The 27,381-nt window shown below is 42.9% G+C and overlaps 1 protein-coding gene across 4 annotated transcripts in view; it reads left to right on the forward strand.

The window, feature by feature from the left end:
• The first annotated feature begins 3,276 nt into the window (after positions 1-3,276).
• LOC132824249 (selenocysteine insertion sequence-binding protein 2-like) overlaps positions 3,277-27,381 on the forward strand; it is a 118,267-nt gene continuing 94,162 nt past the window's right edge. For all 4 annotated transcript variants that reach the window (XM_060838582.1, XM_060838575.1, XM_060838602.1 and 1 more), the window contains exons 1-2: positions 3,277-3,428; positions 24,001-24,140. In XM_060838582.1, coding sequence (XP_060694565.1) covers positions 3,396-3,428; positions 24,001-24,140 — 173 coding nt within the window. In that variant the 5' untranslated portion in view covers positions 3,277-3,395. The remainder of the gene's footprint in view (positions 3,429-24,000; positions 24,141-27,381) is intronic.

Here is a 27,381-nt window from a genome sequence, read left to right on the forward strand (position 1 = left end):
TAAGAGTTCATCTTCTGCTCAAATTTGGTTCTCAAGCGTCACTTCAGAGCTTTTGCAAGGTCTCTGCAAGTTGGCCTCAAGGAGTCCTCCTCTGGAAAGGCAACAATAATGCTCATGCCCCAGGATACCCCTGCATTACTGCCTCATCACCGCTGTCTAGAGACTAGACTCCGGACTTACCACTGCCATGAGTCCCTGCTCCGGGCACTTCCACTGCCAAGAATCCAGTCTCCCAACCTACTGCTGCCAGAAGTCCCTGCTCCAGGGCACTGCCACCACCAAGAATTCAAGCTCCAGACCTCCCACCACCAGATGTCCTCATTCCAGGCATGACCAGTGCTAAAAATCTAGGATGTGGGACTGGTCACTAGCACTTCCTCGCCTAGTTCCACATTCCAAGGTTCCTTTATTTTCTTTTATTCAATATGGTTACTCTGGGTGAAAGTGGGCCTTTTTCGCAGTTTGATACAACTAAATTGTTAGCCCATTTCAGACACATTGGTGGAGAACTGAAATCATGTATAGGTCAAATCAGAGAAGGATAGTCTGTTTCTTTCCCTAAAGATCATTAGTTAACAATTTTGTTTTGTTTGTAACATTCAAACTGCTTAATTTGTGTATTTTCACAATTGAATTGAAATTTTCATACTGCAACAGTGAGGTTATAACTCATTCTCTATTTGACCAAACTTCTGGATTACTGGTCCAATAAGTTACCATTGCTTTTTGTTTAGATATGTGCAAGATTTGCTGGTTATTCCATAATGTATTCATAGTTGGATTCCAAACAGTAGGAAAGGAAACATTTATTTTTAAATTCTCAATTACGGTATATGTAAGTAGCTAACAGTACAAAATGAAATTTATTGTGGTTCTGTTCGCCGAGCTGGAAGTTTTTGCTGCAAACGTTTCGTTCCCTGGCTAGGGAACATCATCAGTGCTATTGGAGCCTTCAGTGCTATTGCTGCAGCGCTTCACAGGAGGCTTCAATAGCACTGATGATGTTCCCTAGCCAGGGAACGAAACGTTTGCAGCAAAAACTTCCAGCTCGGCGAACAGAACCACAACAACGGACACCCGAGCTACAAATCTTCAACCAGACTTTAAATGAAATTTATGTTTGGTAATCAAAAGTTTTGGGAAAATGTACATCTGGTGACATTCATTTTCCATGAACTATGCTAAAACCTCGGTAAGGTAAGGTCCAGGAATCCATTGTAAAAGGTGAGATTTCTGAATACAAGGAAATATACTTGTCACAGAAATTTGAGGGTGCATACATGATGATCAGTGGTCGGCACAACATCGTGGACTGAAGGGCCTGTTCTGTGCTGTACTGTTCTATGTATAGTAAAATAGAACAAATTCAGCATGGTTTCATCAAGTGAAGGTCATGCCTGACAAACCTGGTAGATGTTTTGAGGAAGTAATGAGCAGGTTAGACCAAGGAGAGCCAATGGATGTTATCAACCTGGACCTCAAGAAGGCCTTTGAAAAGGTGCCTCACAGGAGGCTACTGAGTAAGATAAGGACTCAGAGGCAAGGTGCTAGCATGGATAGAAGCTTGGCTTTCTGGCAGAAAGCAGAGAATCGGGTTAAAAACATCCTTCTACGGGTGGCAACTAGTGAAACGTGGTGTTCCACAAGGGTCCACAACTTTTCACTTTATGCATTAACAATCTAGATGAAGGAACTGAGGGCATTCTGGCTAAGTTTGTAGACAATACAAATATAGGTAGAGGGACTGGTAGCATTGATGAGGTGGGGAGGCAGCAGAAGGATTTTGATAAATTAGGAGAGTGGGCAAAAAAGTGGCAGATGGAGTACAAAGTGAGGTCATGCACGTAAGTAAGAAGAATAGAGGCATGGAATATTTTCTAATTGGGGAGAAAATTCAGAAGGCTGAAGTGCAAAGACACTTGGGAGTTCTGGACAGGATTCTTTCAAGGTAAACTTGCAGGTTGCGTCAGTAGTTAGGAAGGCTAATGCAACAATGGCATTTATTTTTACAGGACTTGAAAATAAAAGCAGGAGTATATTTCTGAGGCTCTATAAAGCCCTGGTCAGACCACATTTGCAGTATTGAGCCAAGTTTTGAGCCCATATCTCAGGAAGGATGAGCATGTTCAGGGGAGGTTCATGAGAATGGTTCAAGGAAATGAAAAGCTTAACATATGGGGAATGTTTGAGGACTCTGGGTTTACACTCGATGGAGTTTGGAAGGACGAGGGGATATCTAATTGAAGCATATGGAATACTGAATGATCTCAACAGCGTAGATGTTGGTAAGATGTCTCTTATGGGAGGAGAGACTAGGACCCAAGGGCATAGCCTTAGAGTAAAGGGGAGACCTTGTAGAACAGAGGTAAAGAGAAACTTCTTCAGCCAGAGAGTGATGAATCTGTGGAATTCTTTGCCACAGAAGGCTATGGAGCCGAGGTCATTGAGTATGTTTAGGACTGAGATAGATAGGTTCTTGAGTATCAGGGGTAACAGGAAGAGAGCAGGAGAATGGGGTTGAGAAACTTAAAAGCCATGATTGAATGGTGGAGCAGACTCGATGGGCTGAATGGCCTAATTTCTGCCCCTATGTCTCATGGTATTACGGTCGTATAAGAGCTTGGGGCTGATTGACAAATACGTCTGATTAATGTAGAACAGTGATTAAGACGGCAACTATGATAATATCAAAGCAGAATATAAATCAGGGAAGGGCATATCCAACTTTGTAGTATTATTAGACTGTATTTTGGGTGCTGTGAACAGTGTTGGCCAAACACTGGACCGGTGTAAAAATACTCCATGAAGCTGATACATTCCATGAAGCCTGATTGATCGTAAACTTATCTGCCCTGTGGTTAAAATCCCCAACTAACGCGTGTAGGGTGATCTTAAGAGTTATGCAATATTAAATTTATGTAATATTGTTGCAGATATAGAGAAAAATAAAACCTTGAACATTAAACTGACACTCCAGCACGGGCACAGAGTTTCTAATGTCTAACAGGTCATTTAACATTGATATCAAGAACTTAATTTTGAAACTGAACAATCGACAAGAGGGCGATAAAATTTGGCAAACGTTTGTGAAGAGACTGTACGTTGCACTCTTGGGAATGGATGAATGGAGGCGGGTCCCAAAAACCTTCCGCATAATACAATTGTTTGTAAACGCTCAGAAACTTAAAAACACGCGACAGCATATGTAGTTGGCTGGCAGGAAAAGCTCTCCGTTTTGTAAAGTCTCACTAAGTTAATGGAAGAAGCGGCTTCGAGGTCTATTTCTGACTTTGGGATTGTTTGTCCCGTCGGGTTAGGTCACTGAGCCGTGCGGGCTGCCGTCGTGAGGCGGTTGTTGTGACAGCGGCGCCTTGGAACGGCAGTTTGGGAGAGGCATGGCCGAGGGGGGCAGCGCAGCCGCAGCAAAGGTAAATATGCTGGCGGGGGCGGAGGGAACACAGTGAAAGGGTGAAAGTCTGCTTGAAGCCCACAAAGAGGGCTCCCATTATGACACCCTCCGAGAGCTGGGGATGAGAACTGCTGTCTGGCCCCCAGAGGTTTTTACAGGCAGCGCCAGTTGAGGCCTGTCCTGACGGGCTGCCATAGTGGCCTGAGAGAAACCAAATGGCTCCACCTGTCTGGCTGAGAGCTAGGGACCAGAATGTCTCCGATCGCTGCTTCCTCTTTCTGTTCATTCGGCTTTTCAAATTTCTTCAACCAAAGTAGGGTCTTGGGGGCGGCTTTATTCTGTAGATTGCGCTCAGCAATCCATCGTTTTGTAAATTTCTGTTTATATGATGACTTTATCATGCCATGCTCTCCCACCGCATTTAAAGCCTGTGAAATAGTTCTGTATTATGCTGTTTGTTTTGCATAAACCTTGAACTTAACGTCATTTAAAAATAGTACGATTGCTGACCGATATAATACAAGCATTTGCGAAATGTTGCTTGCTTTCCCGAATTATAGTTAACCGCGTTTGGCCGTTATTATGTTATCTGTTTCCAACAGCGCAACCGAATGGATTTCGGGTCTTTACATCATGTGCTGCAGCTTATTACCTATTATACCATATTTTATTTAATAAATTTTAAGGACCCGACGATGTAACTGAGGTTTTCATCATCACTGTTATTAAGGCTAGTGTTAATTATCAGTTATAAGTTTTGTTTGTGAACTCCTATTTCAAAGATTCCTGTTAACATAAGCTTAAGAAAGCAGGGAATGGTTGAGGAAGAAGGAATGATTAAAGCACTGAGACTCGAACTAGACTAAGCATTTCAGTCCAAGGATATTTGCACGAGAATTACAGAAAAGTGGATAAACTACAGAAATTTCTCAAAATAAAACCGCACGTGTTGTACATCTAAACACGAAGTTGGGTGGAGTGGGCTTTGGAGAATAAAGAACAGATTTGACAGGTTGTGGATGGAAACATGGTTCCTGTTTAAAATTAGGATGTGAAATGAACTGCAACCAAGCTTCATCTGGCCTGCAAATTTCCCATAAATATTCAAGTTGGGAATGCTTATGAAATAATTTCAATGAGTAAATTGATTGATTGTTGAACAAAACCGTAAAACATGGGAGCAAGTTGTAGGCTATTCATCCCATCAAGTCAGCTCCACCATTCCATGAGATCATGGTTGATCTGATAATTCTCAACACAACTTTTCCTACCTTTTCCCCCCATTACCCTCAATTCATTTACTGACCAAAAATCTGTATCTCTGCTTAAATATTCCTAATGACTGAGCCTGAACAGCCCTCTGTGATAAATAATTCCACTGATGCACTGCCTTCAAAAGAAATTACTCCTCGTCTGTCTAAATGTGTGACCGTTTTTTCTGAGATCATGTCCTCTACTCTTAGACTCCCCCACAAGCGGAAACCCCCTTTCTGCATCTTAAGTTGTCTAAGCACCTTGTATCTTTTAATAAGGTTGCCTTTCCTTTTAAATTCCAATGAATACAGGCCCAACGAACTCAACCTCTCCTCATTTGAGTCAGTCGCTCCATATCTGATATTGGCTTTGGGAACTATTTCTGGATTGCCTCCACTGCTGGTATTTCTGTCCTCAGACCCAAAACTGTTCACGGTATTTCAGCTGTGGGTAGACTAGTGCCTTGTACAATTGTTTCAAAACCTCCCTATTTTTCGACTCCATTCTGTGAAATAAAAAGTAATATTCATTTGCCTTCCATATTTCTCCTGAACGTTGATTCATGCACAAGGATGTCAAATTGCTTCTCTTTTAGATTAGATTGCCTTCGGCCCAACCTGTCCACACCGACCCTCCGAAGAGTGACCCATTTCCCTCTGACTAATGCACCTAGCATTATGGGCAATTTAGCATGGCCAATGTGTCTGGTCTGTATGAGGAAACCCACGCAGATACAGAGATTGTGCAAACTCCACACAGACGGTCACCCAGGGCTGGAATCGAACCTGGGACCCTGGTGCTGTGAGGCAGCAGTGCTAACCACTGAGCCACCATGTCACTTTCTTCAGTCTTCTTCTATTTAATAATATTCAGCTCCTGGATTCTTCCTGCCAATGTGCAAAACCACCTTTCACCACATTGCTATTCTATCTACCAGGTTTTTGTCAATTTACTTACAATGTCAATATCCCTGTACAGATTCTTTGTGTCATCCTCACCACTTGCCTTCTCATCTATTTGTGTCAGTTATAAACTTGTACATGAACTCTTCTAATCCAAGATATTAATATATAATGTAAATAACAGTGGCCTCTGGCTGTCCAGTAGTCACAAGCTACCATCCTGAAAATACCTCCCTAATCCCAATTCTGTGCCTTCTATTAGATAGCCAATCCCCTATCCATTTCATGTGAAGGCAGGATCATACTAATGCACCAATTGATATGGGGGCTTAAAAAATGCCTTGTTTGGAGGAGTACTGATTGCTTGTTTCTACAGGTTGTAGAGTTGCAGGAAGCTCAAGGTAGAGCTTCAGAAGGATTCCAAAACAAAGACAGGAATTTCAAAATCCATCTAGTGTATGGAAAAATTATTTTATTTTGGTTTTAAAATAATTCTTAATGAATGGGAACTCCTGTAGTTCTGAAAATGTATTGCTGGAAAAGCGCAGCAGGTCAGGCAGCATCCAAGGAGCAGGAGAATGGACATTTCGGGCATGAGCTCATTCCCGAAACGTCGATTCTCCTGCTCCTTGGATGTTGCCTGATCTGCTGCGCTTTTCCAGCAAAACATTTTCAGCTTTGATCTCCAGCATCTGCAATCCTCACTAACTCCTGTAATTCACCAAGAATAGGCATGTTGAATAAATCTACTATGTATGTTTTAAATTCGTTGGTGGGATGTGAGCTGACCTTTCAAGTGGATGGTGCCAGTGAAGCTAGTATTTGTTCATCTCTTGCCCTCGTAAAAGTTGTGATCAGCCACTTTGAGCTGCAGTAATCTGTGGTTTAGGGATACTGAAGGTGCTGTTAGGAATAGAGTTCAAGGATTTCGATCCTGATGATGAAGGATATTTCAAGTCAGGGAAGTTTGTGACTTGAGGTGGCACTTGAGTGGCAGGGCATGCCTCTGCTGCCTTATTCCACATTGTACAAGTCTTGGATTTGGAAGGTGGTGCAGAGTATCTTAAGGATAGTACACACCGATGCCACAGTGCATTTGTGAGAAGAGTGAATATTTAAGGTGGTGGATAGATTCTGATTTAAGTGGCCTCTGTTTGTTTGAGACTATGTCAAGTTTCTTGAACATTGCATTCATCCGGGCAAGTGGAGAGTGTTCCATCACAGTCCTGATTTGTGCTTTGTTGATGATGGGTAGATTTTGATGAGTTTGGAGGTAAGTTACTCACTACATGTGTGTATGGAATGTGCTGCTGATGGAATTGGTGGAAACTGATACAATTACAACATTTAAAAGGTAACTGGATGTGTATATAGATAGGAAGAGATTGGGGGATTTGGGCCAAATGCTGGCAAATGGGACCTAGATTAGGTAGGATATCTGGTTGGGGTAGACGAGTTGGACCGAAGGGTCTATTCCCGTGCTGTACATCTCTCTGACTCTATGACCTCTGCGGCAATGGGTTCCACAGAATCGCCGTTCTCTGGCTGAAGAAATTCCTCATCTCAGGTCAAAAAGGTCATCCCTTCATGTTGAGGCTGTGCCCTTAAGTCCTATTCCCTCCTTATGTCTACTCTATCTAGGCCTCGCAACATTCTCTAAGTTTCAAACAGATTTCCCCTCGTCCTTCTAATCTCCATTGAATACAGACCCAGCGTCCTCAAGCCCTTTATCTCTAGTATCATTCTTGTATACAAATGGGACTCGATTAGGTTGGGATATCTGGTCAGCATGGACAAGTTGGACCAATAGGTCTGTTTCTGTGCTGTACATCTCTGACTCTAAATATCCTCTGCACACCCTCTAATGCCAGCATATCTTGCCTTGATAAAGAACCCAAAACTGCTCACAGTATTCCAAATGCGTCTTAGCTTGTATAGCCTCCGCGTACATCTTTGCTCTTTTTTCTAGCCGTCCTGAAATGATTGCTAATATTGCATTGGCCTTCCTAACTGCCAGCTGAAACTGCATGTTAACATTAAGAAAATCCTGAATTAGGACACCCAAGTCCCTTTGTGCTTCCGTTTCCAAACCTTTTCCCCAATTAGAAAACATTCTACACCTCTATTCCTTCTACTAATGTACAGCCTCACACATTGGCCACACTATTCCAACTGCTGCTTCTTTGCCCATTTGATCGACATATCCAAGTCCTTCTGCAGCCTTCTTGCTTCCTCAACACGACCTCCATCTATCTTTGTGTCATCTGCCAACCTAGTAACAATGCCTTCAGTTCCTTCGTCCAGAATTGTTAATGTATAACATGAATGGTTGTGTTCCCAACACTGACTCCTGCGGAACTCCACTCATCATCAGCTGCCATCCTGAAAAAGGCTCCTTTATGTCTACACTCTGCCTTCTGCTGGTCAACCAGTCCTGTATCCAGGCCAGAACCTCGCCCCTACCACAATGGGCTCTTATTTTATTTAGCAGTCTCCTGTACAGCAGCACCTCAAAGGCCTTCTGGAAATACACTGGCTAACCATTGTCTAACTTGCTCATTACCTCCTCAAAGAATTCTGACAGAGTTTTCATGCATGACCTCCCCTTGATGAAGCCATGCTGACTTAGCCCTAACATGCCATTCATTGCCAAGTATTCCAGAGTCTCATCCTTAATAAGGAACTCTTTTAAAATCTTTCTAATGACCGAGGTCAGGCTAACAGGCCTACAGTTTCCTGCCTTCTGCCTCCCTCCATTTTTGAACAGGAGTTTTATTTTAGCCACTTTCCAGTCCTCTAGGACCCTCTGTGACTCCAGTGATTCCTGAAAGATCACCACCAATGCCACCTCAATCTCCTCCAGCTTCTCCTTCAGAAGTTTTAGGTGTAGTCCATGTGACGTATCCACCTTCAAACCTTTTCAATTTCCCCAGCATCATCATCTTAGTAATGGGTGTCACACTCATCTCTACCCCCCCATTTCTGGTATGCTTTTGGTGTCTTCCACAGTGGAAACTGATGCAAAGTACCTACAGGTTATTCTGGTATAATGCGCGTTTCGTCAACACACTTTGGTATAACTCGATTGATGGATTGTGGATGCTGTTTGGAAAATAGCAATTTTTCTATAGTGATGTTCTACAGCACGATTTCTTTATAGAGGTTTCCCATCGTGTCATTTTCTATAGCGTGAGGTTGTAGAAGAATGCAACTGTTGCGTTATAGCAGAATGACCTGTTTTCAGTTTATTTGTTCCTTGTTACAATTTCTCAATCCTCATTTTCCAGAGTGCCAATATCCACTCACGTTGCTCCCTCTCTTACCTCTTAGATATCTTTTGAAAAAAAACTCTTGCAATCTTCTTTTAAAATACTAGCTAGCGAACCCTCATATTGCATCTTCTCCCACCTGATTAGTTTTTAGTTATCTTCTGCTGCCTTTTAAAGGTTTCCTAGTGCGCTGGCTTTCCACAAACCTTCACACGTTGTTTGATTTTTCTTTTGCTTTTATGCTATCTCTGACGTCAATTGTCAGCCATCGTTGCCTCATCCTCCCCTTTAATATGTTCTTTTTTCCCTTGGGGTGAATTTCTGCTGTGCCTCCCAGATGACAGCCCAAAACGTCTGCCATTACTGCTCCACCAACTTCCCTGCTAGGCTTTCCTTTCAATCAGCTGTGGCCAGCTTCTGCCTGAGGAGGAAAGCATTGATGACAGCTTTTAAAAAGTGGAATAATCAAACAAAAGGAACTATTGTTATTGCAAAAGGTATGTTTAACTCTTTATTTTTTGATATCTGTTGTTGAATGCATCAAGTGGCAGAATATCTGATCAGGCTTCACCTGATGCATGTCCGAACATAAGAAATTGCAGTTTATTCAGCCCTTCTAACTGGTACTTCTTTTCAAAAATATCACAGCTGATGTAATTGTGGCCTTAACTATACATTTGCTAGCATTTTTTTTATTTATACACTGCCTAATAGTGTAGCTATGGTTGGGGGGATATAAAGTCCCACCAGTGACTTTTTTTCCTTCCTATTTTTAATTTTATGTAAACTGATTCAATAACTTGATCTCTTCAATCAAGATCATTTTTCATTTCTGTAGTGATTTCCTTTAGTAATAGTTATCCTACCTCCATTTTGCTCTTATCCTTGTGAATGTCAATTCCACTCGAATATTCAGTTTCTAGCTTTGGTTGCCATGCAATAGTGCAATGGCTATCATACTCTATTATTTGTTTGTCATTAATTCATCTCTTGTTACAACTGCTGCATGTGTTTAGATAAAGAGTTTTTTAACATCTTTTTTACCTACTCTGAACCTATCTGCTGAGCATTCTTATACTTGTACACTCTGTTTCCTACTTGTCATACTCCGTTTATAACGATATACAATGCTACCCTTCATCATTTTCCTCCTCTCAATTCCTTCTCCAAAGTTTTAGTTTAGAAGACTTTCAGAAACCCTAGTTGTTTGCTCCGCCAGGACAGTGGTGCCACAATGACTGTAGAAAAGGCCAACCCAGGGTGAAGCTCCCTCGTTCCCCAGGGTTTTGCCAGTTCCCCATGAGTGAATCCCATTTCTCCCACTTCAGTTTTCAATTATCAGGTATCTTGTGGTTCAGGTAGCAATCTTGAGATTATTGCCTTTTTCTGAGTCAAACTTTTACCTTTAGCCCTGTAGCTGTTCATTTTCCCTCGCAGAACTTTTCCTTAGTCTTCCTTTATAACTGTGACCCACATGGACTACAGCAACCAGATCCTCCCTCTTTAAAACTAAATTCCTCTCTAGCCTTAAGAAAATATCCTTAACTGGGCAAGCGATATGACCTTCCAAGCTCTCAATCTTGGATGCAGATTACAGTATCTATCCCCAAAACTAAACAGTACTCAGAGAATGACAACATTCCATTTTGCTATCATCCTACCCCTGCAACTTTAACAACCCCATGTCGTAAGGTGCTGAGGTCAGTTTGCTCATCCTTCCTTTCACAAAGGCTACATGTCCCAGTTGGATAAGTACAAAAGTTTAAGGTTGGTCCAATGCTACCTTTCTGACTATTAATCAAATCTGAAGTACACACCTAAGGGGTATGGGGGTATGAATCCTTCCTGGAATAAAGTGTCCAGGTAACTTTCTTCTTGCTCGATGTATTCAAGCATGTGAAGCAGAGCTAGTGAACTCTGGGCCAAAAGTTTATCAAGATGGAAATCCTGAAGGCAGACTTGGTTGGCAGCAGATCACATTGGTGTCCATAGCTGTCAAATGCTCCGTCTACTGTGTTTTCTGTAACTGATTTAAGGTTTCAAGTTTTGAAATCTTACTCTATATATGATTATTTGTAATTATTACAACAAGTTTATGTAACCAGTTAAACTATATATTTAGTATAACACTTTACATTCATTGCTTATACAGCTGCCCGAGTTTAGAGAAAAATGATAGTGCAACAAAAGAGCTAGAGTAGATCTTTTGGTCAATTAAGCTTGTTCCATTACTGTGAGATAATAACTGCTCTGATTGTGGCTTTCACTCCATATTCTCACCAACTCAATATTTATCACCTGATTGCTCACCTAAATAACATATCTAGAGATGTCAACTCTCTGATCTTAGTGTCTCTTGCTCTAGGACTGCTTGTTTTTTAAAGACCAAAACAGAACCTTTTCCCAACTCACCAAATTCCTGAGTTAATTACTCTGTACATTGAACTCGTCTCCATGCTACTCTGTAAAATATTTTCAGGACTGCAAGATGTTATATAGATGAACACCAATTAGAAAGAAAGAGGATAAGAGTGGTAAACAAGAGACGTAGTGAGTAAAAGCTATGTAGCCACTGTATCTGTGGACACCTAAATGGAATAGATAAGAAAGAAAACATAAGTTGTATTAGTGAGCCACATTATTGAGGGGAGAAAGAAACTGGTCAATACCAAGAAAACCCATCCAGCGGCACTTGTGTGGTAGTACCTTAAGTATCAATCAATTTCCTCCCAAAGCCCCCTTAAACGTCTGTCCTTCCTTTCAGGAAGTGCTGTCATATACATTCAACTTTGGCAACGTGTGCTACCAGAGGTATCAGTGATGTGTCTGAGTTGTAAAATGCCATGCTAGGCTTAGACAGTTGCAAAATATCTACTAGAAAGATGAGGTGTGCTACCTCAAGTACGTATTTCACTTCACTGGAACAGAGGAAGTATACCAGGGACAGAGATCGGGCTGAGACATAAATTGAAATAGCAAGTGACCAGAAACTGAGAGTTAAATATGTAGACAGAACCAAATGCTTTTACAATATTTACAAGTATTTAATTATATGGAGCCCTAAAGGTCCTCTGCATGATCATAATTTTGAACGAATATTGGAGTATGATTTCCTATGACAATTTCAGGGCTTAGTTTCTTGCTAGAGCCATTTTAGTAGCAAAAACAGAAGGCAGATTATCATCTGACTATAGATAGAGAGAAGGCAATGTGCTATGGGACCCATATGCTAATTGCTGAAGGTAAGCATGCAGATGCAGCAGATGCATAAAGCTGATAGTATGTTGACCCTCACAGTAAGAGGATTCAAGTACAGGAATTAAGGTGTCTTGTTGCAATTATATCAGGCCTTGGTGAGATTACGCCTGAAATATCACATGCAATTTTAGTCTCCCATCTGAGGAAGGATGCTCTTGTTATAGAGGTAGTGTGGCAAGGGTTTCCCAGCCTGATCCCTTAAATTTTGGGACTGATATGTGAAGTTGAATCCGTTAGAAATGTATTCAGTAAAGTTCACAAGATTGAGGTTGGGGGAAGAATCTCATAGAAACCTACAAAATTCTAACAGTATTGCATGGGGTAGATGCAGGAAAGATGTGACTGATTGCAAGGGTGTCAAAAGCTGGGGGCTACAATCTAAGGTTATAGTGTGAACCATTTAGGACTGAGATGAGGAGAAATTCCTTTACCCAGGGAATGGCAAGCCTGTGGAAAATGCTATTGCTGGAAGCAGTTGAGGCCAAAATTGTATGACTTCAAGAAGAAACTAAAGGGATTAAAGGATATAGGGGAAAGTGGGAACAGGCTATCAAATTGGATCAACTGCCATGATCATGATTGAAGGACTGAACCATGTACTCCTGCTACTATTTTCTATGTTTCTATTGCCCGTTAATTGCAAGTGAAGAGTGTATGTAGAACAGAATCCTAGAAGGGAAATTAATATTATTTTGCTTTAACTCTATCTACAAAAGTTAGGAGAATTATTGAAATTTGTAATATTCTACTAATTACACTGGTTCCTATATTTTGGGGAGGGGGTAAGTTGCCACGTGATCAAGGCAAGAGTTATGAGGATAGTTTGAATCTGTATGTCATGTTTAATTGTCTTTTGAGGAGGAGGAATTATCAATACAAAACATTCTTCTGAGGTTATTGGATCAATGGGTTGTAACCCGCAGTACAGAATATACGTCTGCTCAGTATAGTTTTAAAACTGGGTTTCAAGAGGATATTTGGTGTTTTGGTATTTCATCTGTTTGAAGCTGAACATGATACATATTATGAAATGATATGTAGTGAGACGGTGCCTTGGTGGTAATGTCATTAGACTAGTAATCCAGAGGCTCTGCGTGCTGCAGTGTGTGTTGACTTGTTGAAATAATGCTCTGATGCATTTGGGATAAAACTTTGAATCCCACCAAAGCTTTTGGAGCTAGCACTCAAGGTGACACAGGCACAGAATGCACCATCAAGACTGGCTCAATAGTACCACTACTGACTAGGTTGATTGATTGGATTTTACAGTACATAGAAGGTATGAGATCAGAGTCCGCTAAACTGCTAAACTGGATCTGTGGTAGTTGGTGAAGGAACCAACAGCGTGGAGAAGCTAACTTAACCCATTCCTCATCAATTTTCCAGCTGTAGGTGCATCTGTCCATCGTAGTGTTGGTAGCAGTGACCACTGCAATGTCTTCGCATTGAGTATACCCTCCCATCATGTTGTGTGGCACTACTACCATGCTAAATGGGGTAGATTGAAAGAGGTCTAGCAACTCAAAACTGGATATTGGTGAAGCATTGTGTGCTATCACCAGCAGCAGGGTCTAGTCTGCATATATTAAATGACGTTAATGCATTGACTTCCTGTTTCAGAAGTTACTGCTGCATGTGGACTCCTGAGTTCCGTGCAGAAGAAAAACAAAATGTTCATTTCCAGATGTTTCGTCACCCTACTAGGTAACATCTTCAGTGGATCTCCGGGCTTCTAGGCATTCTCATGCATGTCTCTGTTTGGCTTGTCCTAGGATGGGTTTGTTGTCCCAGTCGAAGTGGTGTCCTTTCTCACCCATATGTAAGGATACTAATGAGAGGGGGTCAGTTCTTTGAGAAGGTGACTAAGGAAGTGGACGAGGGTAAAGCAGTAGATGTTGTGTATATGGATTTTAGTAAGGCGTTCGATAAGGTTCCCCATGGTAGGCTAATGCTAAAACTTCGGAGGTATGGCATTGAGGATACATTAGAGGTTTGGATTAGGAATTGGCTGGCTGGAAGGAGACAGAGGGTAGTAGTTGATGGATTATGTTCATCTTGGAGCGCAGTTACTAGCGGTGTACCACAAGGATCTGTTTTGGGACCATTGCTTTTTGTTATCTTTATAAATGATCTAGAGGAAGGACTTGAAAGCTGGGTAAGCAAGTTTGTGGATGACACAAAAGTCGGTGGAGTTGTGGATAGTGAGGAAGGAAGTGGTAGGTTACAGCGGGATATAGATAAGCTGCAGAGCTGGGCGGAAATATGGCAAATGGAATTCAATGTAGCTAAGTGCGAAGTCGTTCACTTTGGTAGGAATAACAAGATGATGGATTACTGGGCTAATGGTAGGCTACTTGGTAGTGTGGATGAGCAGAGGGATCTTGGTGTCCATGTACACAGATCTCTGAAAGTTGCCACCCAGGTAAATAGTGCTGTGAGGAAGGCATATGGTGTACTGGGCTTTATTGGCAGAGGAATTGAGTTCCGGAGTCCTGAGGTCATGTTGCAGTTGTATAAGACTCTGGTGAGGCCTCATCTGGAGTATTGTGTGCAGTTTTGGTCGCCATACTATAGGAAGGATGTGGAAGCTTTAGAACGAGTGCAGAGGAGGTTTACCAGGATGTTGCCTGGAATGGTAGGAAAATCTTATGAGGAAAGGCTGAGGCACTTGGGGCTGTTCTCATTGGAGAAGAGAAGGTTTAGGGGAGATCTGATAGAAGTGTATAAGATGATTAGGGGTTTAGATAGGGTAGATACTAAGAACCTTTTACCGCTAATGGAGTCAGGTGTTACTAGGGGACATAGCTTTAAATTAAGGGGTGGTAGGTATAGGACAGATGTTAGGGGTAGATTCTTCACACAGCGGGTTGTGAGTTCATGGAATGCCCTGCCCGTATCAGTGGTGAACTCTCCTTCTTTATGGTCATTTAAGCGGGCATTGGATAGGCATTTGGAAGTTATTGGGCTAGTATAGGTTAGGTAGGATTCGGTCGGCGCAACATCGAGGGCTGAAGGGCCTGTACTGCGCTGTATCCTTCTATGTTCTATGTCTTTTTGTGGCTAGTTGATGTTTATGTATCCTGGTGGCTAGTTTTCTGCCTGTTTGTCCCATGTGGTATTTGTTACAGTTCTTGCACGGTATTTTGTAAATTACATTAGTTTTGCCTGTTGTCTGTATAGGGTTTTTCAAGTTCTTTAGCTGCTGTTTTAGTGTGTTGGTGGTTTGTGTGCAACCATGATGCCAAGGGGTCTGAGTAGTCTGGCAGTCATTTCTGAGATGTCTTTGATGTAGGGAAAAGTGGCTAGGGTTTCTGGATGTGTTTTATCTGCTTGTTTGGGTTTGCTGCTGAGAAACTGCCGGACTGTGTTCATTAGGTACTCATTCTTTCTGAATACACGATATAGGTGATTTTCCTCTACTCTGCATAGTTCCTCTGTGTGCTGCAGTGTGTGTTGACTTGTTGAAATAATGCTCTGATGCAGCTTCATTTGTGGATGTTGGGATGATTGCTTCTGTAGTTTAATATTTGGTCCGTATATGTTGTTTTTCTATAGCCATTGGTTTGTAGATTAGATTAGACTTAGATTAGACTTACAGTGTGGAAACAGGCCCTTCGGCCCAACAAGTCCACACCGACCCGCCGAAGCGCAACCCACCCATACCCCTACATTTACCCCTTACCTAACACTACGGGCAATTTAACATGGCCAATTCACCTGACCCGCACATCTTTGGTCTGTGGGAGGAAACCGGAGCACCCGGAGGAAACCCACGCAGACACGGGGAGAACGTGCAAACTCCACACAGTCAGTCGCCTGAGGCGGGAATTGAACCCAGGTCCCTGGCGCTGTGAGGCAGCAGTGCTAACCACTGTGCTGCCCCACGAATGTAGTTCTCCATTAGCTGTTCATTCTACTGTGACATCTAGGAATGGCAGTTTGTTGTTGTTTTCCTCCTCTTTAGTGAATTTTATGCCAGTAAGGGTATTATTGATGGTCTTGAAGGTTTCCACTAATTTGTTTCATTCTGTGATGAGATGTCATCAACATAGCGGATCCAAAGTTTGAGTTGGGTGGTTGGCAGAGCTGTTTGTTTGAGTCTCTGCATTGCTGCCTCTGCTAAGAACCCTGATATCGGAGATCCCTTGGATGTTCCATTGGTTTGTCTGTAGGTTTTGTTGTTGAAGGTGAAGTGTGTGGTAATGCATAGGTCCACCAGCTTGACTATATTGTCGTTGCTGATGAAGTTAGTGGTGTTTTGTGTGTGTGTGTGTGTGTGTGTCTGTCTGTCTGTCTGTCTGTCTGTCTGTCTGTCTGTCTGTCTGTCTGTCTGTCTTTGGGTCTTCTAATAGTGTAGTCAGTGTTTCCTTGGCCAGGTTAATGGTGATTGATGTAACAGGCTGTTACATCAAAGGAGGCCATTATTTCATCCTCTTCTATCTTAGTGTCTTTGGTCTTCAGGAATTCTTGGGTGGAGTGCATGGAGTGGCATGAGTCTTCTACTAAGTGTTTTAGTCTTTGGTGTAGCTCCTTGGCCAATCTGTAAGTTGCTGTTCAAGGTAGCAAGACTATGGGTCTGAGGGGGGGGCTCCTAGTTTGTGAATTTTGGGTAGAAGCAATCATCCCAACATCCACAAATGAAGCAAGCATCCCAACACCCACAAATCACCTATATCATGTATCCAAAAAGAATGGGTACCCAATGAACACAGTCTGCTGATTTTTAAATTTTTTTTCTCTCAGCAACAAACCCAAACAAGCAGAAAAAACACGTCCAGAAACCCTAGCCACTCTCCCCTACATCAGAAATGATTGCCAGACTACTCGGACCCCTTGACATCATGGTTGCCCACAAACCCACCAACACACTAAAACAGCAGCTAAAGAACTTTGAAAGACCCTATACAGACAACAAGCAAAATTAATGTCATTTACAAAATATCGTGCAAGAACTGTAACAAATACCACATTGGACAAACAGGCAGAAAACTAGCCACCAGGATACATGAACGTCAACTCGCCACAAAAACGACATGACTCTCTCTCACTAGTATCCTTACATACAGATAAGGAAGGACACCGCTTTGACTGGGACAACAAATCTATCCTAGGACAAGCCAAAAGAGAGCCATGCATGAGAATTCTTAGAAGCATGGCATTCCAACCCAGAACTCTATCAACAAACACATCAAGTTGGACCCCATCTACCACCCTCTGAGAAAAAGAACAGGAAATGACATCACCAACGCAAAGAAACCCAGACATAGAAAGCAGGAATTATCAGCAGTGCTTCGCCTGGAGGCCCACTGAAGATGTAGCCTCGTAGGGTGACGAAACAACACAAAATAAACCTTCCAACTCAGTGAGCAAGCCTACATCCAGAACCTCAAACTGAGGTACAAATCTTCTCAAAAACCAACACCATCTCCAAATTCCCTTTAACCTGCATTCACTTCTGAGTTGGAACTGTATCACTGTTCCCTCACCATCACCGGATTGAAATCCTAAATCTCCCTTACAAACCACACTATAGGTGTCTCTGCCCCCTAAAGAATGCAGTGGTTCAGGAAGGTTGCTCACCACCAGTTTCTGCAGACCTCTATGGGATGAACGATAAATAGTCCGTGAACAATTAAATCAGCCTCTGTCTCTTCTGACCATTGCTTCTCCTGATTTTCTTGTTCCCAGTCACTTGCAGTTACCCTTGCTCCCTTCTTCTCACCAGTTCTCTGTCCTGATTTCTTTGCTCCCTCCTGCAAGTCCTCCAGGGAGGCAAGTTATGGAAAGACCTTTGGACGAGTTAAATATTTTGGAATGTAACTTTCCCTTATTTTGTTGGTGATTTGCATTCGGCACATTTTTGCTTTGCCGCCTTTTTTTTATGAACCCATTGAGTACTAAATTATGGATAGCTTTATGCAGTGTCTTTCAAGATGTATCAAACTGCTTTACAGGCAATAAAGTGCTTTTGAATTGTAGTTACTGTAACATTTTGGATACAGTAGAACAAAGCTTCAAAAAGCACTTCATTGGCTGAAACATTTTTGGGTTGACCTGAAAGTTACTATGTAAAAGCAAATCTTTCAAAGACAGTGACATAGGAAATATGATGTGGAGGTGCCAGTGTCAGACTGAGGTGGACAAAGTTTAAAAATCACACCACACCAGGTTATAGTCCAACAGGTTTGTTTGGAAGCACTAGTTTTCAGAGCGTTCCTCTTTCAATCGATAAGTAATGGGGCAGGATCATAAGACGCAGAATTTATAGGAAAAGATCAGTGTCATGCAATTAAAATGATATATTGAACAAACCTAGACTGCTGTTAAGTCTTTCATCTTTTAGAATGCATTGCAGGTTTCAGTTCGTTAATATGTAAATCCCAGAACTTCCTTTTAAGTCACGTTCTCGAGACATGACTGAGAAGTGGCAGATGGAGTTTAATTCAGATAACTGCGAGGTGCTGCATGTTGAGAAAGCAAATCTTAGCAGGACTTATGCACTTAAGGTCCTAGGGAGTGTAGCTGAACAAAGAGACCTTGGAGTGCAGGTTCATAGCAGCTTGAAAGTGGAGTCGCAGGTAAATAGGATAGTAAAGAAGGCATTTGGTATGCTTTCCTTTATTGGTCAGAATATTGAGTACAAGAGTTAGGAGGTCATGTTGCGGCTGTACAGGACACTGTTGGAATATTGTGTGCAGTTCTGGCCTCCTGCCTGTCGGAAGGATGTTGTGAAACTTGCAAGGGTTCAGAAAAGATTTACAAGGATGTTGCCTGGGTTGGAGGATCTGAGCTACAGGGAAAAGCTGAACAGGCTGGGGCTGTTTTCTCTGGAACGTTGGAGGCTGAGGGGTGACCTTGTAGAGGTTTACAAAATTATGAGGGGTATGGATAGGATAAATAGACAGTCTTTTCCCTGGAGTTGGGGAGTCCAGAACGAGAGGGCATAGGTTTAGGGTGAGAGGGGAAAGATCTAAAAGAGACCTAAGGCGCAATTTTTTCTCGCAGAGGATGTTAGGTGTATGGAATGAGCTGCCAGAAGATGTAGTGGAGGCTGGTACAATTACAACATTTAAGAGGCATTTGAATGGGTATATGAATAGGAAGGGTTTGGAGGGATATGGGCTGGGTGCTGGCAGGTGGGACTAGATTGGGTTGGGATATCTGGTCGGCATGGACAGGTTAGACCGAAGGATTTGTTTCTATGCTGTACATTTCTATGACTCTGTAACTTAAGGTTTTATAAAATGAGGTGACATCACCACTCAGTGTATTAAAGGTATGAGGTTAGAGTGAAGATTGCATCCCAATCTTGCGTCAGACTGGTTCTGTTTCCAAAGTAGGAATTTATAAAATGCTACATGGATTGACTGCCTGCAGGTTGTGTGCTTTTGAAGCAAAATACAATGTATTTGCAAATGCAAATTCATCCTATAGACCTGTGAAGGAGAGGGAGAGGGAGAGAGAGGGTGTGTGTGTGTGCTTGATAGTGTGTGACTGAGTGAGATGGATTGTAAGCCTGTGTGTGTGTGTGTCAGTGTGTATAGTGTAATGGGGTCACCTGTAGTGTGACATGAACCCAAGATCCCAGTTGAAGCCGTTCTTATGGTACCGAACTAGGCTATCAGCCTCTTTTCGGCCACTCTGTGTTGTTGTATATTTTGAAGTCTGCCTTGGAGGATGGCCAACCGAAGATCTGAGGCCAAATCTCCCTGACCAGTTAGTGTTCCCTAATTGGGAGGGAACATCCCTGTCTGGCAATTTGTTGCATGGTGTCCATTCATCCATTGCCATAGCGTCTGCTTGGTCTTGCCAATGTACCATGCCTCTGGGCATCCTTTCCTCCGGACGGCTGCTGCCCTGGGCTTGGCACGTATGCTTCATCAGTTAGGAAGTATGTAAATGCCGGATTCATCAGCAGCTCCCACAAGGTAGAGCAAAACATCTCCTGATCTCAATGCAACGCCATCTGTGCTCTCAGAACCAATTGCAACATTGTCATCAAACTAGCCAATTAAAGGAGTAACCAACATCATTCAGAATAGAATGGACTAGTTACATTAGGGCCCGGGTGTTCTTGGAGAAGGAGCACGTGGTGTCCACCAACACCCTGGAATTGTTCAGGGAGAGGTGGGCACCGCAGGGAGTGGAGTGCATCATTTCCCCCTCCAACTCTATTTTGATTTAGTCCCTGCCCTCCGCTTCACTGTTTGATCCCACAGCATTGCCCTTTGATGTGAAGGGCACTGCTTGTCACTGGCCACTGGGGTGTTTTCCTATCTTCCTGATGGTGGAAACCGAATAAAGATTCGTGCACTTTAAAAAAAATAAACAGGAGTGTAAGGGCACTGCTTGTCACTGGCCACTCGGGTGTTTCCTTTCTTCCTGGTGGTGGAAATTAAAATAAAGATTTGTGTACTTTGCGTCTCGCACTAAAGAAAAGTAATAGAATGGACTAGTGCAAGGAAGTGTACCGACAACTGAACAACCAGAAATGCTACGGGCAACTACCGGCTGATCAGACCAAAGGACACATCAATGAACTGAACAAATTGATCAAGACTTTTGATTTGGTCCTTCAGCGTTTTCTATGCCCTCTCATCACACGTATTTCTCGCAGAGGGGCTGACTTCCAAAGATACACAAAGCCAACACACCTGGACATCCCATCATGTCAGGCAGCGGAACCCTGCGTGAGAACCTGTTTGGCTGTGTCAAGGGCATCTTGAAACTTGTTGTACAGAGGGCCCCAACTTCTGTCACGACACTACAAATTTCTTACAAAAACTCAGCACCCACTGACTAGTTGAACCACAATCATTCCTCACACCAAGGATATTTTGGCACTCTACACCAGCATCCCCCACAACAAATTGCTGCAACAGCCTCAGTACCAGCAGCTGCTAATCTCCGAGTACCATCCTACAATGCATATGCTTCACCCTCGACCACAAAGTTTTCACCTTTTGACAACCAGTTCTTCATCCAGACACATGGAACAGCCATGGGGACCAAACTTGCACCACAATATTCCAATATTTTTAATGTCCTAGTCAAACAAGACTTTGCTGCACAGGACCTCCAACTAGCACTATACACTAGATATATTGACAACATTTTTCTTACTCTGGACCCATGGCGAGAAGTCGCTGAAACAACTGCACAGTGATATCAACAAGTTTCATCCCACCATCAGAATTACAATGGGCTACTCGTTAGTATCTGTCTCATTTTTGGACACGTGCATCTCCATCAAGGACAGGCACCTCAGTACCTTTCTCTACCGCAAACCCACGGATAACCTCACGATGCTGTACTTCTTCAAGCATCCACCCTCAAAATATTAAAACAGCCATTCCTTGTGGAAAGCCCTATGCATACAGAGGATCTGTTCAGATGAGGAGGAATGTGGCGGATACCTGAAGGACACCCTCATAAGAACAGGGTACAATGCTCAACTCATAAATTGCCAATTCTGACGTGCCACAGTGAGAAACTGTAATGCCCACCTCGAGACAGACACTGGATGCAACCAATAGGATACCCTTTGTTGTCCAGCACCTCCTGGGAGCAGAGAAACTACACCATGTTCTTCACAGCCTGCAACACATTATCGATGAGGATGAGCACCTCACTAGAACTTCCCTCCACCTCCACTTCTTGCCTTTCAACAACTGCCAAATTTTAAACAGATCATTGTTCGCAGCAAACTGCCTGGTCTTCAGAACAACACCATACAACCCTGTCACAGCAGCCACTGCAAGACGAGTCAGTGTGTCTACCTGGATACCACCATTACATGTGGGGACGCTACCCGCCATGTTCATGGTAGGTATTCATTTGACTCAGACAATGTTGTCTATCAGACACTGCAGGCAAGGATGTCTTGAGGCATGGTACAATGGCTAGACCAAGCAGATGCTAAGACAACGGATGAATGGACACAGCACAGAAATTGCTATACAAGGATGTTCCCTCCCAGTCGGGGAACATTACAGCAGACAGGGGCACTCAGTCTAGGATCTTCAGGTGATTGTCCTCCAAGGCAGACTGCAAGATATGCAGCAACGCAGACTGGCCGAGCAGAGGCTGATAGGTACCAAATTTGGCTATGAGGATGGCCTCAACCGGGACCTTGGTTTCATGTCACACTACGGGTGACCCCACTACACTATACACTTAAACCCAAGCGTACACATGCACACGTATATGTCCACACACTCACGCACACCCTCTCTTTTATACACAAGCTGTCTCTCAGATACACACACGTACACCACCTCCCCACACTCTCTCACCCATGCATACACCCTCTCACAGGCTTATACTTCCTCATATTCATGCATGCCCTCTACCAGGCATGCACACATGCAAACACTCACTCTTGCGCACACACTCACATTCTTGCGCGCACACGTCTATGGGGTGAATTTGCATTTGCAGAATTGTATTTGCAGATACATTCTTTTTCTGCTCAACATGCACGCAACCTGCAGGCTATCAAGTCCTGAAGAAGGGTTGCACCCGTTCTACACCACGTGATGCTGCCTGGCTTGCTGTGATCTTCCAGCCTCCTGGCTGTCAATGCAGGCAGTCAATCCATATAATATTTTATAAATTCCTACTTTAGGAAATAGAACCAGTCTGACTCAAGATTGGGATACAGACAGACTTTAACCTCACATCTTTAATGCATTTCTGAGCTGAGATGTCACCTTTTTACATAAAACCTTAGGTTATTTTGAGAATGTGACTTAAAGGAAGTTCTGTGATTTGCATATTAATGAACTGAAACCTGCAATGCATTCTAAAAGATAAAAGACTTAATAGTAGTCTAGGTTTATTCAATATATCATTTTAATTGCATGACATTGTGATATTTTCCTATAAATTCTGTATCTTATGATCCTGCCCCATTACTTATCTAATGCAGGAGGAACGCTTTGAAAGCTAGTGCTTCCAAATAAACCTGTTGGACTATAACCTGGTGTTGAGATTATTAACTATCTAAGAAATAGATCACCCAATTTGTAAGCAACAGTCTTCCACAAAAAGCGACATGACAATTACTAGATAATCTGGTCATTAATTTTTGAGAGACAATTATTGGCTGGATCTCCAGAGAACATATCTGCTTCTTTTCAAAATTTAATGCCATGTGATTGTTTATATCTTTAATTGAGAGGATGGATGCAAATGGTCAATGTCTCATCAGAACAATATCACTACTCAAAAGCCCTGAATTCTGCAGTGGAGTGCTGGCCTAGGTTATGCACTTGTATCTCTGGGTTGCTGGTAAGAAAGTCAAGCTGATGCTGATCTGTGTTAACCTTTTAGTAATTTGTTGGATTTGGATGTTGCAGGAAAGATCAGCATTGATTGCTTGGCCCCTAGTTGACCTTAACATCTGTGCAAAAGTACTCCTACAATATTGTTATTGGGCAGGGAATTTTCTAGTGACAATGAAGGTGGTATATTTCCAAATGAGAATGGTATTCAAATTGGAGGGGGAGCCTTGAATTGTTTGTCTTTGTGTGTGCCAACTGTCTTCGTTCTAGATGATGGGGTTTGTAAATTTGGCAGGTGCTGTGAAGGAAGCTGCAATACAGTATTGCATTTTTCAGATAGTGCCTGTTATACGGTGCCATGGAGAACCGATGCTTAAAGTAGTGGATGGTGTACCATTTGAGCTTTGTATTGGATGATGCAAAGTTTTCTCAGTATCAATATTTCCATCTATGCAAGTGGAAATATTCCATCACGTTGCTGTGTGTAGTATAGATGGTGGAAAGACTTTTTGGAACCTGAATGTGAGCTTGAAGCAGTTCATTCTATTTCACATATTGCATTTTTCTTTCCCATTTTTTAAAATAAAAATACATAATTCAAAATCTAATGTAATCTTCCACAGGAGACCAAATTATCAGCTGACGTTGAACCGTTTGTGCCAAAACAGCAAACAATTGGAGCAAAATCGTCTGAATCATCAGCTACGTTACCAAGATACCTAACAACCTGTTATCCTTTTGTTCAAGATCCTTATGTGGATAGGTAAATATCAATTTTGTAATTCTGTAGCTTGTTGTATTCCAACTGTAAAGAAAAATACATGACTAGCTTGAGAAATATTTCTGGTGTTAGAATTTATCCTAGGATTCTCTGGGAAGCAAGGGAGGAGATTGCAGAGCCATTGGCCTTGATTTTTATGTCCTCGTTGTCTACAGGAATAGTGCCAGAAGACTGGAGGATAGCAAATGTGGTTCCCTTGTTCAAGAAGGGGAGTAGGGATAACCCTAGTAACTATAGACCAGTGAGTCTTACCTCTATTGTGGGCAAAGTCTTAGAGAGAATTGTAAGGGATAGGATTTATGAACATCTAGATAGGAATAATGTGATCAAGAATAGTCAGCATGGTTTTGTGAAGGGCAGGTCGTGCCTCACAAACCTTATTGAATTCTTTGAGAAGGTGACTAAGGAGGTGGACGAGGGTAAAGCGGTAGATGTGGTGTATATGGATTTTAGTAAGGCATTTGATAAGGTTCCCCATGGTAGGCTACTGCAAAAAATCCGGAGGTATGGCATTGAGGGGGAGTTGGAGGTTTGGGTTAGGAATTGGCTGGCTGGAAGAAGACAGAGGGTAGTAATTGATGGTAAAGGTTCATATTGGAGTGCAGTTACCAGCGGTGTTCCGTAAGGATCTGTTTTGGGACCATTGCTGTTTGTCATTTTTATAAATATCCTGGAGGAGGGGCTAGAAGGTTGGGTGAGCAAGTTTGCGGATGATACGAAAGTCGGTGGATTTGTTGACAGTGAGGAAGGATGTGGCAGGTTACAGCGGGATATAGATAAGCTGCAGAGCTGGGCAGATAGGTGGCAAATGGAGTTCAATGTCGCTAAGTGTGAAGTGATTCACTTTGGTAAGAGTAACAAGAAGGTGGAGTACTGGACTAATGGTCGGATACTTGGTAGTGTGGATGAGCAGAGGGATCTTGGTGTCCATGTACACACATCTCTGAAAGTTGCCACCCAGGTAAATAGTGCTGTGAAGAAGGCATATGGCGTACTGGCTTTTATTGGTAGAGGAATTGAGTTCCGGAGTCCTGAGGTTATGTTGCAGTTGTATGAGACTCTGGTGCTGCTGCATCTGGAGTATTGTGTGCAGTTTTGGTCGCCATACTATCGGAAGGATGTGGAGGCACTGGAACGGGTGCAGAGGAGATTTACCAGGATGTTGCCTGGTATGGTGGGAAGATCGTATGAGGAAAGGCTGAGGCACTTGGGGCTGTTTTCATTGGAGAAAAGAAGGTTTAGGGGTGACTTGATAGAGGTGTACCAGATGATTAGGGGTTTAGATAGGGTTGACCATGAGAACCTTTTTCCACATATGGAGTCAGATATTACGAGGGGGCATAGCTTTAAATTAAGGGGTGGTAGGTATAGGACAGATGTTAGGGGTAGATTCTTTACTCAATTCATGGAACTTTACTGAGTTCATGGAATGCCCTGCCAGTAACAGTGGTGCTCTCTCCCTCTTTATGGGCATTTAAACGGGCATTGGATAGGCATATGGAGGATAGTGGGCTAGTGTAGGTTAGGTGGGCTTAGATCGGCGCAACATCGAGGGCCAACGGGCCTGTACTGTGCTGTATTTTTCTATGTTCTATGAAAGTATTTGGTCTGTTGTTCAAGTGGGCGGTTATCAAGAGCAACTTGGCAACTCCCATTTCCCATCCTACCTCCAAGTGTTTTCCATAGCTTTTCCTTTTCAGGACATAGAAACATAGAAAATAGGAGCAGAAGTGGGCAAGCCAGCCCATCGATGTCTGCCCATGCTGAGAAGTTATTAAACTTTGGGTGTTATGTATGAAGACATCCAAATTCTTCTTAAGTAACACTACTTCTATATTGATTCAATTAAGAAGGCAAAGTGATGAGTTTGCCCTTACTACAAGGGCACAGGAGTACAAGATTAAGGAAGTCTTGCTGCAGTTGTGTACATCTTTTAATGGGGTATCACTGAAATCTGTTTTCTGAAATTCTGTATTTGGGTTGGCAGGATTTGATAAATGGTGTGCCACAGGGATTAATGTTGGAGCCTTAACTATATGCAATGTACATGAATGATTTGGATGCATGGACCAATGGTAGAGTTGCTGAATTTACTGATGACACAAAGTCACATTGATTCTTAATCTACTCTATAGCAACTTTAGGTATGATCATAGGAAGTATTTCAGCACAGAAGAAAATCGATCCCTATAATTTCTCATGGGGACTTCAGGGTATCATAGTACTTTACAGTCAATAGAATCCATACAGTATGGAAGCAGGCCATTCAGCCTATCGAGTCTGCACTGCCCCTCCAAAGGGAGTCCCATGCAGATCCACCCCCTAACCCTATTCCTGTAACCCTGAATTTCCCGTGGTGAATCCACGTATCCTGCCCATCCCTAGACACTATGGGGAATTTGGAATGGCCAATCCACCTAACCTGCACATGTTTGGACTGTGGGAGAAAACTAGAGCACCTGAAGGAAACCACACAGACAGGGGATGAATGTGCAAACTCCACACAGATAGTGACTACAATTAAACTCAGTATCTGGTGCTGTGAGGCAGCAGTGCTAACCACCGAGCTACTGTGCCACCCCAAGTGTACTCTTTTGAAGGATAGCTGAAAATGTGTTGCTGGAAAAGCGCAGCAGGTCAGGCAGCATCCAAGGAGCAGGAGAATCGATGTTTCGGGCATGAGCCCTTCTTCAGGAATGAGGCAGGCTAACATAAAAGGTAGGGAGGAAGGACTTGGGGGAGGGGCGTTGGAAATGCGATAGGTGGAAAGAGGTTAAGGTGAGGGTGATAGGCCGGAGTGGGGGTGGGGGTGGAGAGGTCAGGAAGAAAATTGAAGGTTAGGAAAGTGGTGCTGAGCTCGAGGGTTGGGACTGAGACAAGGTGGGGGGAGGGGAAATGAGGAAACTGGAAAAATCTGAATTCATCCCTTGTGGTTGGAGGGTCCTAGGCAGACGATGAGACGCTCTTCTTCCAGCTGTCATGTTGCTATAGTCTGGCGATGGAGAAGTCCAAGGACCTGCATATCCTTGGTGGAGTGGGAGGGGGAGTTGAAGTGTTGAGCCACGGGGTGATTGGGTTGGTTGGTCCGAGTGTCCCAGAGACATTCTCTGAAACATTCCGCAAGTAGGCGGCCTAACTCCCCAATATAGAGGCCACATCGGGTGCAGTGGATGCAGTAAATGATGTGTGTGGAGGTGCAGGTGAATTTGTGGCGGATATGGAA

The sequence above is a fragment of the Hemiscyllium ocellatum genome, chromosome 2, assembly GCF_020745735.1.
Source record: "Hemiscyllium ocellatum isolate sHemOce1 chromosome 2, sHemOce1.pat.X.cur, whole genome shotgun sequence".
NCBI lineage: Eukaryota > Metazoa > Chordata > Chondrichthyes > Orectolobiformes > Hemiscylliidae > Hemiscyllium > Hemiscyllium ocellatum.